Source organism: Panthera tigris, chromosome F2 (assembly GCF_018350195.1).
Source record: "Panthera tigris isolate Pti1 chromosome F2, P.tigris_Pti1_mat1.1, whole genome shotgun sequence".
NCBI classification, from domain to species: Eukaryota; Metazoa; Chordata; class Mammalia; order Carnivora; family Felidae; genus Panthera; species Panthera tigris.
The window spans coordinates 23,388,267-23,402,211 of NC_056676.1; the positions used below are offsets into that span (position 1 = coordinate 23,388,267).

Genomic DNA, 13,945 nt, shown 5'->3' on the forward strand with positions numbered 1-13,945 from the left:
TTCAACATGCACTGATAATTAAAGAACAAAAAACAATCTTTCAATAAAGCAGGAATACAAGGAAATATCACTGATATAGAGTATCTATGAAGAAAACCTACAATCATCATGGTATTTATAATGGTGAAATCTGAATAATTTTCCTTTTAAAATGGGGAGCAAGGTAAGGATATCTGCTTTCTTATTCAACAAACAACTACTTCTATTCAACACTGTACCAGTTGTTCTATTCAGAGCAATAAAGCAAAACAAATAGATAAACATATACAGATTGGAAAGGAAGAAATAAAACCGTCTTTATTCATAGATGACACAATCATCAATGCAGAAAATCCCAATCTACAAAATAAACTATTACAATTTATAACTCAGTTTAGCTATGTTGTAGATTACAAGGTCAATATCTAAAACCCACTGTATTTCTATACACTAGAAAAGAAGAATTGGAAATTGAAATTAAAAACCAATACCATTAATAACGCATCCAAAAACATGAAGTACTTAGGGATAGACATAACAGCTGTGTAAGATATTTCTATGAAAAAGTACAAAACATTGCTGTGGGATATTTCTAAAAAACTAAAAAAATGGGAGAGCTGGATCGTGTTCATGGACTGGAAGACTCAATGTTAAGATACCAATTTGTGTGAAATTGATCTATATATTTAACGCAATTCCAAAGAAAACTTCCCCACTGGCTTTTTTTTTTTCTTGGTAGAAATTGATTCTAAAATTTCTATGAAAATGCAAAAGTTCTAGAGTAGCCAAAATATTTTTTAAAAAACAGAAGAAAGAGTTCATTATCTGATTTCAAACCTTACCTAAAAAGCTACAGTCCAAATACAGTTGTAATAGCTTCAGGATAGACATAGGGATTCATGGAACAGTACAGAGAATCTAGAAGCAGACCCACAAATATGTGCTTAACTGCTTTTCAGCAAAGGTCCTAAGGGAATTCTATGAAAACAGCATTAATCTTTAAAACAGTTGATGCTGGAACAATTGGATAACCTATGTGGAAAAGGAGGAAAGGACAGGACAGGAAAGAAGAGAAGGAGAAGGCAGGGGAGTTCTTTATCTGATACGGGATTTGTGTCCAAAATATGTAAAGAACTGTTACAACTCAGTAAGAAAGCAAACTATCCAATTTTTAAAGAGACAAAACTTTGAACAGCCATTTCAGGGAAGAGATATGAATGGAAAATAAATACATGATAGGATATTCAGCATTATCAGTTATTAGGGAAATGCAAATTAAATTCCAATGAGTAGCATTATATGCCTACTAGTATGATCAAAGCTATCAAAACCAACTATACCAAGAGCTGGAAAAGATGTGAAATAACTGGAGTCTCAAACACTCCGTTGGGAATACAAAATGGTAAAGCCTCTCTGGAAAACATCTTCACAGTTTCTTAACAAAGTTATAACATGTTCTTATTATACAAATATGTACATAAAGAATGCATTAGAGAAATACACACATATAAAGACTTATACATGAATGTTTATAACCACTTAATCTATCATAGCCTCAAATTGGAAAGAGCCCAAATGTTGAAGAATAAAACAGTAACAAAGAATAAAAAAGAACAAACTAATGATAAGTGCAACAACATGGATGAATCTCAGAATTATGAAGCTAGACACCAAAGCCTTCCTAATGTATGATCCAATTTGTATGACATTCAGGAAATGCAAAATTATAGGCAGAAATTAGATCAGTGCTTGCCAGGGCCTAAGGAGAGGGGAAGAGATTAACTACAAAAGGGAACTTTTATGGTGTAACAGAAATATTATAAATCTTAATTCTGGTGGTGGTTAAAGAATGTGTACACACATATAAAGACACATATGTCAAAATTCACTGAACTGCACCTCAATAAATCTGAAATTTTTTATGAAGTGGGGACATATTAGTATATATGCATAGAATATCTCTATAAGGATATTTATTTCTATTTATCAAATCCCTGTATAACATTCAATATATTTCAGACAGTATCCTAAATGCTGTACAAATATTAACTCATTGTGGGAGATGCTATTCAAAAGAGAGGTTAAGAGCCAAGGGTCTCAGGATAAAGTAAGGCTACTTATTCTTTCGTGTTATTTGAATTCTTTCAGCCATGTACATATCTTGTTTATTTAAAAAAAAAAACTTTTTAAAAACTCTTTTGCAGGTTTTTAAGTTGCTTCGCCACAATCACTGCAGATCTTTTATTGACAAATCAGTGTATTCAGTCCTTTCCTTTTTTGATCTCCCTGCAGCATATGACTGCTACCTATTTCTTAAAGTCATTCTCTTCCTTTTTACAGGTTTTCTTTCCTCCTCTGATTCCTGTATCCCCCATGCATATTATCTGCTACTGAAAGCATATCACTTACACTTCAGAAATACCTCTGGTATCTTTACCCTCTCTTTTCTACCACCACTGCCTGAGTCCAGACCCTCAGTATCTTTTACCTGAACAGTTCTGCTAGCCTCCTAACTGGCCCCTCTGCCTTCAATCTCATCCTGCTCAAATACACTCACTACGTTACTTACACGATTGTCTTTTGAAGACTGTAAACTGTATCGTGTCACTTTCATATTCAAATCTTAAGTTAATAATTCCTCAAGTTCTTTAACTCACATAAAAATAGTGGTCTCGGCTATTCCTGACTTTCCAGATTCATCTTCATGTTCTGTAGGTTCTAGAATACTATAATTTTTGTTATATGAGTAACGCTCCTTACTGTTAACACTTACAAGGTTAGTTTCTCGAGTGTAGGGACCAGGTTTCAGTCACCTTGTTATCTTTAGTTATAAGTGTTTGGCTTTTAGCTAGGTACAATGGGAAATTTTATGTGCCAACTTGTCTGAACTTTGGTGCTTAGACATTTGATCAAACATTATTCTGGGTGCTCTGTGAGAGGGTGTTTTTGGAAAAGGTTTACATTTAAATCACTGAACTTTGAGTAAAGTAGATTTCTCTCCATAATGTGGGTGGGCCTAATCAGTTGAAGAACTAACTAGAAGAAAAGGTTGACCTCCCCTGAAGCAAGAGGGTAATCTCCAGCAGAATGCCTTTGGATTCAAACTTAACTCCTGATTCGCTAGCCGGCTGACCTCTCCCTCAGACTGTGGACTAGCTAAGCCTCTATAATTCCATGGGCCAATTCCTTAAAACAAGTCTCTGTGAGTGATGTATGAATATGTATATATATACATACACACATACATTATATATACATACACATACATATACATCCTGTTGGTCTGTTTCTCTGGAGAACCCTGACCAATAATACAAAGGGTATATAAAAAATGTCTTTCAAATTAAAAAAATTAATGCTGACTTTTTGTTCTGTTTTATTTTCACTTAACATACAAATATATGCCTATGAGATTTATTTTGACGTATTTTTATAAATCACTCACTAGTTTTAAGTCAATATAAATGTGTTAAGTTAAAACAACATATACACAATATAAGAACTACAGAATCTTGAACACATGTTGGGTTTCATGTTACAAATACTTTTAAAAGAAGAAAAAGCATTGACTAGCCAGGTTATAAAAACAGAATTGAAATCTCTAGCGATACCACACAGACAAATAATTCTTAATCGCTGAAAATAATTGCCTAGGTATTCACAGCTGTCTTAAAAAGAAAAGTATATCTAAATGTTTTTTAATAGATGATTTTGTTTTTACTCTGAATTTCAGAAACGTATTCCTGTAGAAACTGAAAATATCTCTAAAAAATAGAATCCTTATATGAGAAAATGTCATGGAAAAAAGTATACTGTTTTTGATAGAAATAATTATTAAGCTGGTTTTATGACTTTTCATTTATTAAAATATTAATAAAAACAATTTCTACATGTACAAAGATACAATGACAATACAAAATGAAATTAAGCCAGTTCCTGCCAAATTATCTGCCAAGGCCTGAATTTGGGGTTCTCTGCTTCTCTTGCAACAGAGGTAGGTGTTAATGATGTCATTAACTGCTGCAGAAGAAATAGGGGACCATGAACATAAGTCTTGGCAGAAAATAAACACCCTCTGAGTTTACTTTTAAATTTAAAGTAAATAGAAAAATTAGTTTATAGAGCGCCTGTCCAGTACAGTTCCTGCCCTAAAGGGATAACTTAGGATCTTTATTTCTAGTGTTTGCAGCTGTATTCCAGAAATGAAGGCTAACAGTCTGTGTTCTTTAAAAAGCACAAATTAAAACTGTGGCTATCTGGCAAAAGCCACTAGTCAATAAGCTAAAAAATTATTCAACTGGTATTATATAAAATATTCAATGATACAAAAAATAAAAATATACACAATATTTAGTATATGCCAATTATAAGAATATAATATTTCATCTTAATATTAATATATAACACCCCATAAACAGATGTTACTTTCTACCTGAAGAATCTATCTTTAAAGATACAGAGTACTGACTTGAGGGAAAAAAAAAAACTTTTGACTTCTACCTTTAAACTAATTAACACATTACTTAAGAGTCAAAAAAACAATGGATTTGCTCATCGCTTTTGATATTATGACAGGACAGGTATATGCACACGTAAATTTAACTCTTACCTTATCAAGTTGATCTTGAAGACTAGTGGATGCTTTATAACCAAGCTGTAACAGCATTGCTTCTGCAGCATTTTTTTTGGCTATCTTTTTGTTAGGTCCTGTTCCAGTAGCAACTTCATTGCCTACTTTGACCTGATAGGATTAAAGTAAGAAATGGATGGTAATTGCTTTGGTAAACAAGAACTCCTTAATACCCAAAAGCAATGTGTTATGCTCTCTAGCATTCACAAATGTAAAGTTCAGTCCAAAATTAAAATAGCAATTAAGCTAGTCTCCCAATTACATAAAATTATATACACAAGTGAAAATACATGTGGCGAAAAATATGACAATATGGTCCTCAAAATGGCAATGGGGGTTTATCCCAGGGTGATAGAATCTTAAATGACTTTTACTTCCATACATAGTTCTATGTTACTTGATTTTTTAAACAAAAATACTTCTATAAGCAGAAAAATAAAATTCACATTACAACAGAGTTTATGTTGGTTATGACTACATTTAGCATTATTTAAGTTAATATACTAAAAGACTGAAATTCATGGTGGTGCAATTCAAAACAATGTTTACATTGTATCCCAAGTTTACAAAGGTTTATATTAAATAGTTCCTGAGAAAAATTAATATACAAAGGTTAATTCAATATTGTGGTTAAGAACAAAGATTTCCAGGTCAGAACTGGGTATGAAATTCAATTCTACTACCTCTTAACTGTATGAACTGATTCAAATTAGTCAACATCTCTAAGCCTCAGTTTTTTTCATCAATAAAAGAACGGTAATACATCTATGTCACTGTATTGTTCTGAAAATTAAATAAGAAAATGTATGTAAACTACACTGTAGAATAAATCATAACTGGTCAATAAACAGCTTTTTATTATTAGAACTATTCCACAATTACCTTTTGCAAACCATTGATGTATACACACACACACACACACACACACACACACGTATTTAAATATACATCAGCCATCTCATATCCACATATACATTTTCTGAATTGGGTAGAGCTTTTAATGATGCATGTGCCAAAAGCTAATGCAAATATAAAAATTATAGTGGAAAGCAAAAAGGAAAAAATAAATAATTTTTTAAAAGTAAAACAAGCAAGAAGTATATAGCATTACAAGGAGAAATAAAAAATACACAACTACAGTGGGATTTGTTTTTATACACTGGTCTCAACAAATGATCAAAGCAGCAAATAAGAAAGAAGATACGCACAACTTTGGAAATGAAACAATTAAGTCTGAATAATCTATGGGCAGAGAAAAAATCCCAATAAAAACTAGAAAATATTTTAAATAAATAATAATGGAAATACAATACATCAAAACCTGAAGCATGCAGCTAAAGGATCTAGAAAAAAATATATAGCCATAAAAGCTTAGAGAAAGGCAGGAAAGTAATGACCTAAACATCCAGCTCAAAAAGTTATTAGAGCAAAACAAATCCAAAGAAAATGGAATAAAGACAAGGAGGGAAATTAAGGATAAAGAAAAAATACAATAGAGAAATTCAAAAAAAGCAAAAGTTGGTTCCCTGAAAAGACTAATAAAATGACAAACCAAAGTTAAGACTGATCAAGAAAAGCAAGAGAAGACACAAATAAGAAGAAAATAGGAGATTACTATAGCTTCTGTAGAATTAAAAAATAATAAGGGATATTGAGTATTTTAGCTAAAAACTTTTGAATATTTAGAGAAAGTACAAAAATTCCTGAACAATACAAATTACCAAAACTGGCACAGAATAAACCCAGAACTGTATAGCTCTATAACTACTAAAAGAAAAAAATTAAAACAATAATTAAAAACGTGTTCATGAAGAAAATTCCTGAGAGCTTCTCCAGTAAGTTCTACCTAATATTTAAGAAAGAATAATGCTAACCTTACAAAACTTCACATAATAAAAGAAAAAGAGAAATCAGTCCCCAATTATTCAATGAGGTATCAGTTTGATTCTAAAACCCAACAGGAACAATTTAAGAAAGAAAATGTACAGACCAATTTCATTCCCAAGTATAACTGTTAAAGTTTAAACTGCATAATATAGTATATTGAACAAAGCAATATATAAAAAGAAAAATCATGATGAAGTTAGGTTTATTCCAGAAATGCAAGATTGGTCTAACATTTGAAATTCAAGTAAAATCAATCAGTGGAATCTGCTATATTAACAGATTGAGGAGACAAAACATATGGTCATCCTAACAAATTGAGCAAAAGCATGTGATAAAACTCACCATACATTCATAATAAAAACTCCTAGCAAACTAAGGAAAACAGGGAACTTACTTAATATGATATAGGGCATTCTGCAAAAAGTCTATAGCAAACTTCAACAAACATTATACTTACTGTTGAAATTCTGATATTAGAAACAAGACAAAGATGCCCTCTATTTTTACTAGTATTTAACATTTTACTACAAATCCTAGACAGAGCAATAAGACAAGAAAAAAACCATAGAATTAGAAGTATAAAAACAAATTGTCATCATTTGGATATATGATATTTATATAGGAAATCCAAGAATATCTACAGCTAAATTATAAGACTTTATGAGAGTGTAAAGTTTTCAATGTATATTACAGTATACAAAAGCCAACCACATTTTTCTAATATTTATTTATGTATTTATTTTTGAAAGAGTGAGAAAGCCTAAGTAGGAGGAGGGAAAAAGAGAGAGGGAGACACAGAATCTGAAGGAGGCTCCAGGCTCTGAGCTGTCAGCGCAAAGCCTGACATGGGGCTCAAACCCACGAACTGTGACATCATGACCTGAGCCGAAGTCAGAAGCCTAACCGACTGAAACACCCAGGAGCCCTAAGCCAACTGCATTGTTATATCCCATCAACAATCAAGTAGAAAATTATTAAAAGATACCATTTACATTGAATGAAAATCAAATACCTATGATGTTTAAGAACTTTATATAAAAAAATAATAAGCACCGAGAAAAATTAAGATAAACCTAATAGATACGCCATACTCATGTACTTAATACTCAATATGATATCAATTCTCTTCAAATTGACCTATAAATTCAATGAATTACCATCAAAATCCCACACATGATTTTTACAATACTTGACAAGCTGATTCCAAAATTTACATGGAAATGCAAAGTACTAAGAACATTCAAGATCCTATTGAAGAGAAACAAGGTGGGGGCATTATTCTTCTGGATGTCTACACTTATAAAGTCAACATGAGGGAAAAGACAGATAAATTTGTCTGCATTAAATTACTTCTGGGGGTGTCTGGGTGGCTCAGTTGGTTAAGCATACAACTCTTGATTATGGCTCAGTTCATGATTTCACAGTTGTGAGATTAAGCCCAACATCGGGTCTGTGCTGATAGCACGGAGCCTGCTTGGGATTCTTTCTCTCTGCCTCTCCCCACCCCCAAAATAGACAAATAAACTTTAAAAAAAAATTACTTCTGTTCCTCAAAAGAACATCACTAAAATTGGGGGGGGGGGGGGGGAAGGAAAGTCACAACACAAGAGGAGATACTTGAAAGGCCACATAACTGAAAAAGACTTACATTCCAGAATATATAGTAGATTCCGATAAATCATTTTTTTAAAAGAGTTATTTATTTATTCTTTAATATTTACTTATTTTTGAGAGAGAGGCGCACAAGTGGCGGGGGGGGGGGGGGCGGGGCGGGCAGAGAGAGGAGACAGAAGATCCAAAGCAGGCCCTGCACTGACAGCAGACAGACCTGTGTGAGACTCAAAGTCACGGACCGTGAGATCATGACCTCAGCAGAAGATAGATGCTTAACCAACTGAGCCAGCCACCCAGGCACACCCAAATCAATTTTTTTTAAAGCTAGTAGAAAAATGAGCAAGAAAGCTGAACAGGCAATCTATAAATGAAAATTTGATGTCACTATGCTTTGCTTTAAAAAAAAAAAATTAGCTTCAATAGTTTCATGCCACCTTAATAAAATTTCACAATTACAATATTCTGTGTACTAGTAATGGACTGGTATGTTGTACAACTAATCCAGCTTTGGGATATAAAGCATGACACTTCTACACAGTTAAAGCATAACTGGCTATTTCACTTGTCTCAGAACATACCAGTTTCCATCTGGTGTCCACACTTGTGTACTGCTTGCCATTTATTCTTACACCATTATTTCAGTTTGATTTGTGTTACCATTTCCATCACCACGTTAAGCTTCAGTGAACCAAGTACTTCTAACACAGTGGTTAAAGAACTTAAGTATAAACAATGTGCAAATATACGACAAAGAAAGTCAAGATGAACTAAATGACATAGTTGTTGTATATGAAACACTGAAAACACATTCTTTATAGAGTTTCTGTAACAACTATCTCAAATGTTACAGTTCAAATCTGTGCACTGTCTTTGAAACATTTCATTGCTCTTTCTTCTAAAACTAGAAACCAGTACATTATGACAAATCAGCAGTAGTCTATGGACTTCCCTCAGAAGCACTGATCTAATACTTAATACTGTCCACAGCAGATCCCTGGAGCTGGGTGAACACATACTATCTCCCATATCTGTGCTGGCCTGCACCTGACCTGAATATAGCAGGCCCTAGGTATAATGTGCTTGAGTCCCTGGCTAGAGCCAGGCCTCTGCTACCTGTTATTTTTTCCAGTGTTTGGTTAGTTCCCAGCTTCACCAGCCCCTGTGTTGTTGCTGGAATGCTTGCTAGCTAACAGAGTAGGCCAGCTACGTCAGAAGCTTCCTCTACTGCTCTGAGGGACAAAAGACTTGCCAAAGTAAATGGAAGCAGGATCAGTCAGCAGGGGAAAAAAAAAAAAAAAGTTTCAGCTGTTTTGACATGCTACATACACCTCACGAGCTCTCATTCAATTCTTTTGCTGCTTCATCTCTAAATCTCATTTATCTACCCAGGCCTGATGCTCTTTGACTCCAGTCTCCTGCTCTTGGGTAATGCTGTTCCCGACTCAGCATTCATGTTGGATCTGTATCTGCCAGCTTTCCATCTGACCTATTCTGACACCTTCAAGACTTACTTCTAGCACCGGTACTTCCAGATTCATTTTTCCCATTCTCCTACCCCTCACCTCACACAAGTTGACATGGTGGCATGGTTCAAAAGGTTGCAGGTAATTATCCCAGAGTTATTTGCTAGTATCGAAAAAGAGGACTGTGCTGAAGGACTCTGATTCCTTGCTAACAAACACAGTGAACATTCAAAAAAATAAGTCACATAATTATAAAAGCATGTAAATGTGTAAGTAAGCAAGTATGTAAGTAAACTTCATAAGCCATCTTCCTCAAAAATTCACAATATTTTTAAATTATTACAAATAATAGTTTTACATTAAAACGTTGTCTACAAAGAAGCTCAATTATTTTGCCATGCAATAACTTTAAGACTGCCAGGTTTTTATCTTTAAACAAATTATTTAAATAAGTCCTCAAAAAAAGTAAAAAAAAAATAGTTCTAAAGTAGCATTTACCAAAGACTTAATTGATTTACTTTCAATGAGTCACAAAAAAAATTGATGGGCGTGCCTGGGTGGCTCAGTCAGTTAAGCATCTGACTTCAGCTCAGGTTGTGATCTCATGGGTTCATGAGTTTGAACCCTGGTTCAGGGGAGATCCAGTCCCACTTGGGTAGAGCATGAGCTCTGCACTGGGTGAGCTCAAGCCCCACTTCAGGTAAAAATAACATGAGCCCCACTTCAGGTGAGCCCTGCTTCTCTCTCTCTCTCTCTCTGCTCCTCGCTCACTTGCGCCTTCTCTCTCTCTTAAAAAAAGAAAAAAAAATAGGAGCACAGGGTGGCTCAGTCAGTTAAGCATCCAATTCTTGGTTTCAGTTCAAGTCATGATCTCACCATTCATAGGATCAAGCCCTGCAATGGGCTCTGTGCTGACAGTGCAGAGCCTGCTTGGGATTGTTTCTCTCTCCCTCGCTCTCTGCCCCTCCCCTGCTCTCTCTCTCAAAATAAATAAACATTAAAGAAAAAAAAAAACAAATATAATAGATGAAACTTGCTTTATGCATTTTTTTAAAACCTGAAGACCTTAATCAGAGGTAGAAAAATTAACTCATGATATATAATAATAGAATGTGCTGATATACAATTTGGTGTAGTTGTCATTATTTTCTCATTGAAAACTTAAAATACCTCTTTCTAAAATAATAAAAAGCTTTAAGAAATACGCTCTAGAAATAAACACCCAGATAATGTCATCAGAGATTTTCCTTGTCTAATAATCAGTACAAGTAACTGCATCTACTTTATAACACACAAACTTACCTTTTTTTTTTTTTTTTTTTTTTTTTTTTTTGGTGATAGATAAATATGAGCATATTATCTCTGGATATTTTACTTCCACATTCAATTATAACAAATGATAACATTGCTTAAGTAGTTTATACAAAAGCCTTTACTTTGATAAACTTGCTGCAATACTATAATGAATCCACTGGGGCTTCCAGAAGGGGAAAAAACAATATGAATTCAGTGTGAAAACATTTAAAAGCACAGCCAAATGTTCCCATTTGACTAGAGTGTTTATGAATACCCATAAAATGGAAACTGGCCTAAGACATTCTAAATTCCTTTTTCAAAAGGGGTACTCAATATACTCCACAGAAAAAAAATTGTTTAATAAAGTCAAAGCCAGTTTTTATCCTAACACAGGTCTAAATTTTAGGTGATTTCCACCCCCCCTCAGGTTTTAGAGTTCTAAAAATATTTCCTAGAATTCTTTAAAGCTAAGCATGTAAAAAGAAAAATAGTGCCCATATTTTACAAAGTAAAATACTAGAATAAAACTGTTCTGGGTCCTAATGACATCTAGACAGTACTGTGCTTACTACCATAGAAGTATTCCCCCCTCTTCGGATATTGAGGTTCCCATCAGAAGTTTTCATCTCCAACAAAAGCCCAAGATGCTAGCTCTCAATCAAGCAGGAAGGCAGCAAATGTACACCAAAGGTTTTTTAAGGTACTACTATATACATATACTATATTAGGTACTCTGAGATAAAGAAACGTGGAGATTATAAATTGGGAAAGAAGGTAAAATTTAAATATGCATGAGAAGTTAATCAATGAGATACTATGTATTAGTGCCAAAATGTCTGCCACATGGTCAACACTTAACAAATATCTGTTGGTTTTAACTGGATTAATTAAAAATGAGATCTATGAGTCTAATTGGAGAAAGTTGCTTTGACAAGCCAATTATAACAAAAACAGTTTGGGTACAGTAAGCAGAATTTCAATATAGATTGAGTATTAGATGATTCTAATCAGTATGAATCATGCCTAATGTAAAAACACAAAAGAAAAACTTCCATATTTTTTAGGGATATACACTAAGTATGCAGGTTAAAATGATAGGTGGCTAGATATTACCTTTGAAATACTTCAAGAAAAGAAAGAGAGGGAAGGAGGAAAGAAAAATTGATAGCTGAAGTAAGTGTGGCAAAAATCTTAATTGTTGGGTTTGGATGCTGGGCATATTCCTCATATGCTATTCCTATTCCATTGTATTATTATTTGTAGTAAACTATTAAGAATATCCACCTTTGGGTATGTTTGAAAATTGCATAATAAGAATTAAAGGTTTCTTCACTACTGGGGCTTGAGTTGGCAAATGAAGATGAATGGGTAGAATTTTAAAAGGAGGGGGGCGCCTGGGTGGCTCAGTCAGTTAAGCAATCAATTCTTGATTTCACCTCAGGTCATACCTCACAGTTCATGAGTTCAAGCCCTGCTACAGGGCTCCACGTTCACAGCATGGAGCCTGCTTTGGATCCTCTGTCTTCCTCTCTCTGCCCCTCCCCCACTTGAGTTCAAGCACTTGTGCTCTCTCTCAAAAATAAGAATATTAAAAAAACTTTTTTAAGTAAATAAATAAAAGGAGGACATATTAGGCATTGTGCCTCAATCCGAAATCTCTAAATCTCTAAATGCCTAAATCTCTCAGCAATTCTGAGTCCCTCAGTCCTCACCAGCTAGCTTTCTTTTCCTAATTTTCCTGATAACCCAAAAGCTCATGCTCTTGGCCCTGTTCCATCTTCTACATCTATTTTCTAAATTATGTTTCTAATTCCATCCGTATCCTACCCCCAGTAGTTAACAGCCCCTGACTGCAAAGCGTAACCTAAGTTAGAGATAAGCATTCTGAATTATACACTCTGTGGTAAATAACCTGTGTGAACTCACAGTCCCTTCAAAAACCCAGATGGTCTACTCTAACATGTCCCTGACACTTGAATGTTTCAGCCAAGAAGCAGGTGGGCCTGGAAGGAATGAATGTTATTAGTTCCTAGTCTGCCTTGCCCCCACATCTTTATTCCAACCTGGGGGTTTCTAATTTTTTTCAGTAGTTACAAAATTGTTTTCTAACACAGAAGTTAGAAGTACCTGCATCACAAATTCCCGACGCCGAGGCATTCCTCTTTCTGAAAGCAAAACATAATCTGGCTCCTTCTCCTTTTTGGCCTGTTGAATTTGAGCCAGGCGGCTAATGGGGTTCATTCCTTGACCATACTCTGGTCCAGCCTAAAAAATAATTTGAGAAAATTTCAAAATATGCTTGCAAAACCTATTATCAGATCCTTTAAGAAACAGTGGTTCTCCCCTCATCTTCTGTACCCCAAAACCATGACTAGAGAAGATAATGCAACTGGAGAGTCATTTATGAAGATTTCTAAAGGTAAATCATACAATGGATCTGAAACTAAGACTTCTATGGGATTTAGGGCTCAAAGGCATTATTGACAACTTGGGCTAAGGCTGCTTTTAAACTCTTTAATATATTAGAGTTGCTTCACAACTTCTGTTCGTCAAAAAACACCAAAAAAAAAGTAAGAAGATAAGCCATGAGCTGGGAAGAGACATTTGCAATATATATAACTAAAAAAAAAGATGTATCCAGCATCCGAAATATATTTTTTAAAACTCCTAAAAAGTATTAAGACAATATAAAAGAAAAATGGGCAAAGAAGATGAATAGATATTTAACAGAAGAAAAACATATGAAAGGATAATCAACCTCATTATGACTCAGAAAGTGGGGGTGCCTGGGTGGTTCAGTTGGTGAAGTATCCAACTCTCGATCTCGGCTCAGGTCATGATCCCAGGGTCATGAGATTGAGCCATGTGTCAGGCTGTGTGGAGCCTGTTTTGAGATTCTCCCTTTCCCTTTGCCCCATTCCCATTCTGCACACACATGCGCTCTTGCCCTCGCTCTCTCTCAAAAAAAAAAAAAAAAAAAAAAGACTCAGAAAATGCATGTTAAAACCACAGTCAGATACTATTTCACATTCATCTATTTGGCAAAAATTAAGAAGTCTGACAGCCCTGATTGGTG

At 34.4% G+C, this 13,945-nt stretch overlaps 1 protein-coding gene across 9 annotated transcripts in view; it reads right to left on the reverse strand.

The window, feature by feature from the left end:
• STAU2 (staufen double-stranded RNA binding protein 2) overlaps positions 1 to 13,945 on the reverse strand; it is a 309,135-nt gene that overhangs the window by 165,994 nt on the left and 129,196 nt on the right. For all 9 annotated transcript variants that reach the window (XM_007080358.3, XM_042973269.1, XM_042973267.1 and 6 more), the window contains 2 exons: positions 12,997 to 13,134; positions 4,589 to 4,720 (listed from right to left, as the gene is read on the reverse strand). In XM_007080358.3, the coding sequence (XP_007080420.1) occupies positions 4,589 to 4,720; positions 12,997 to 13,134 (270 nt within the window). The remainder of the gene's footprint in view (positions 1 to 4,588; positions 4,721 to 12,996; positions 13,135 to 13,945) is intronic.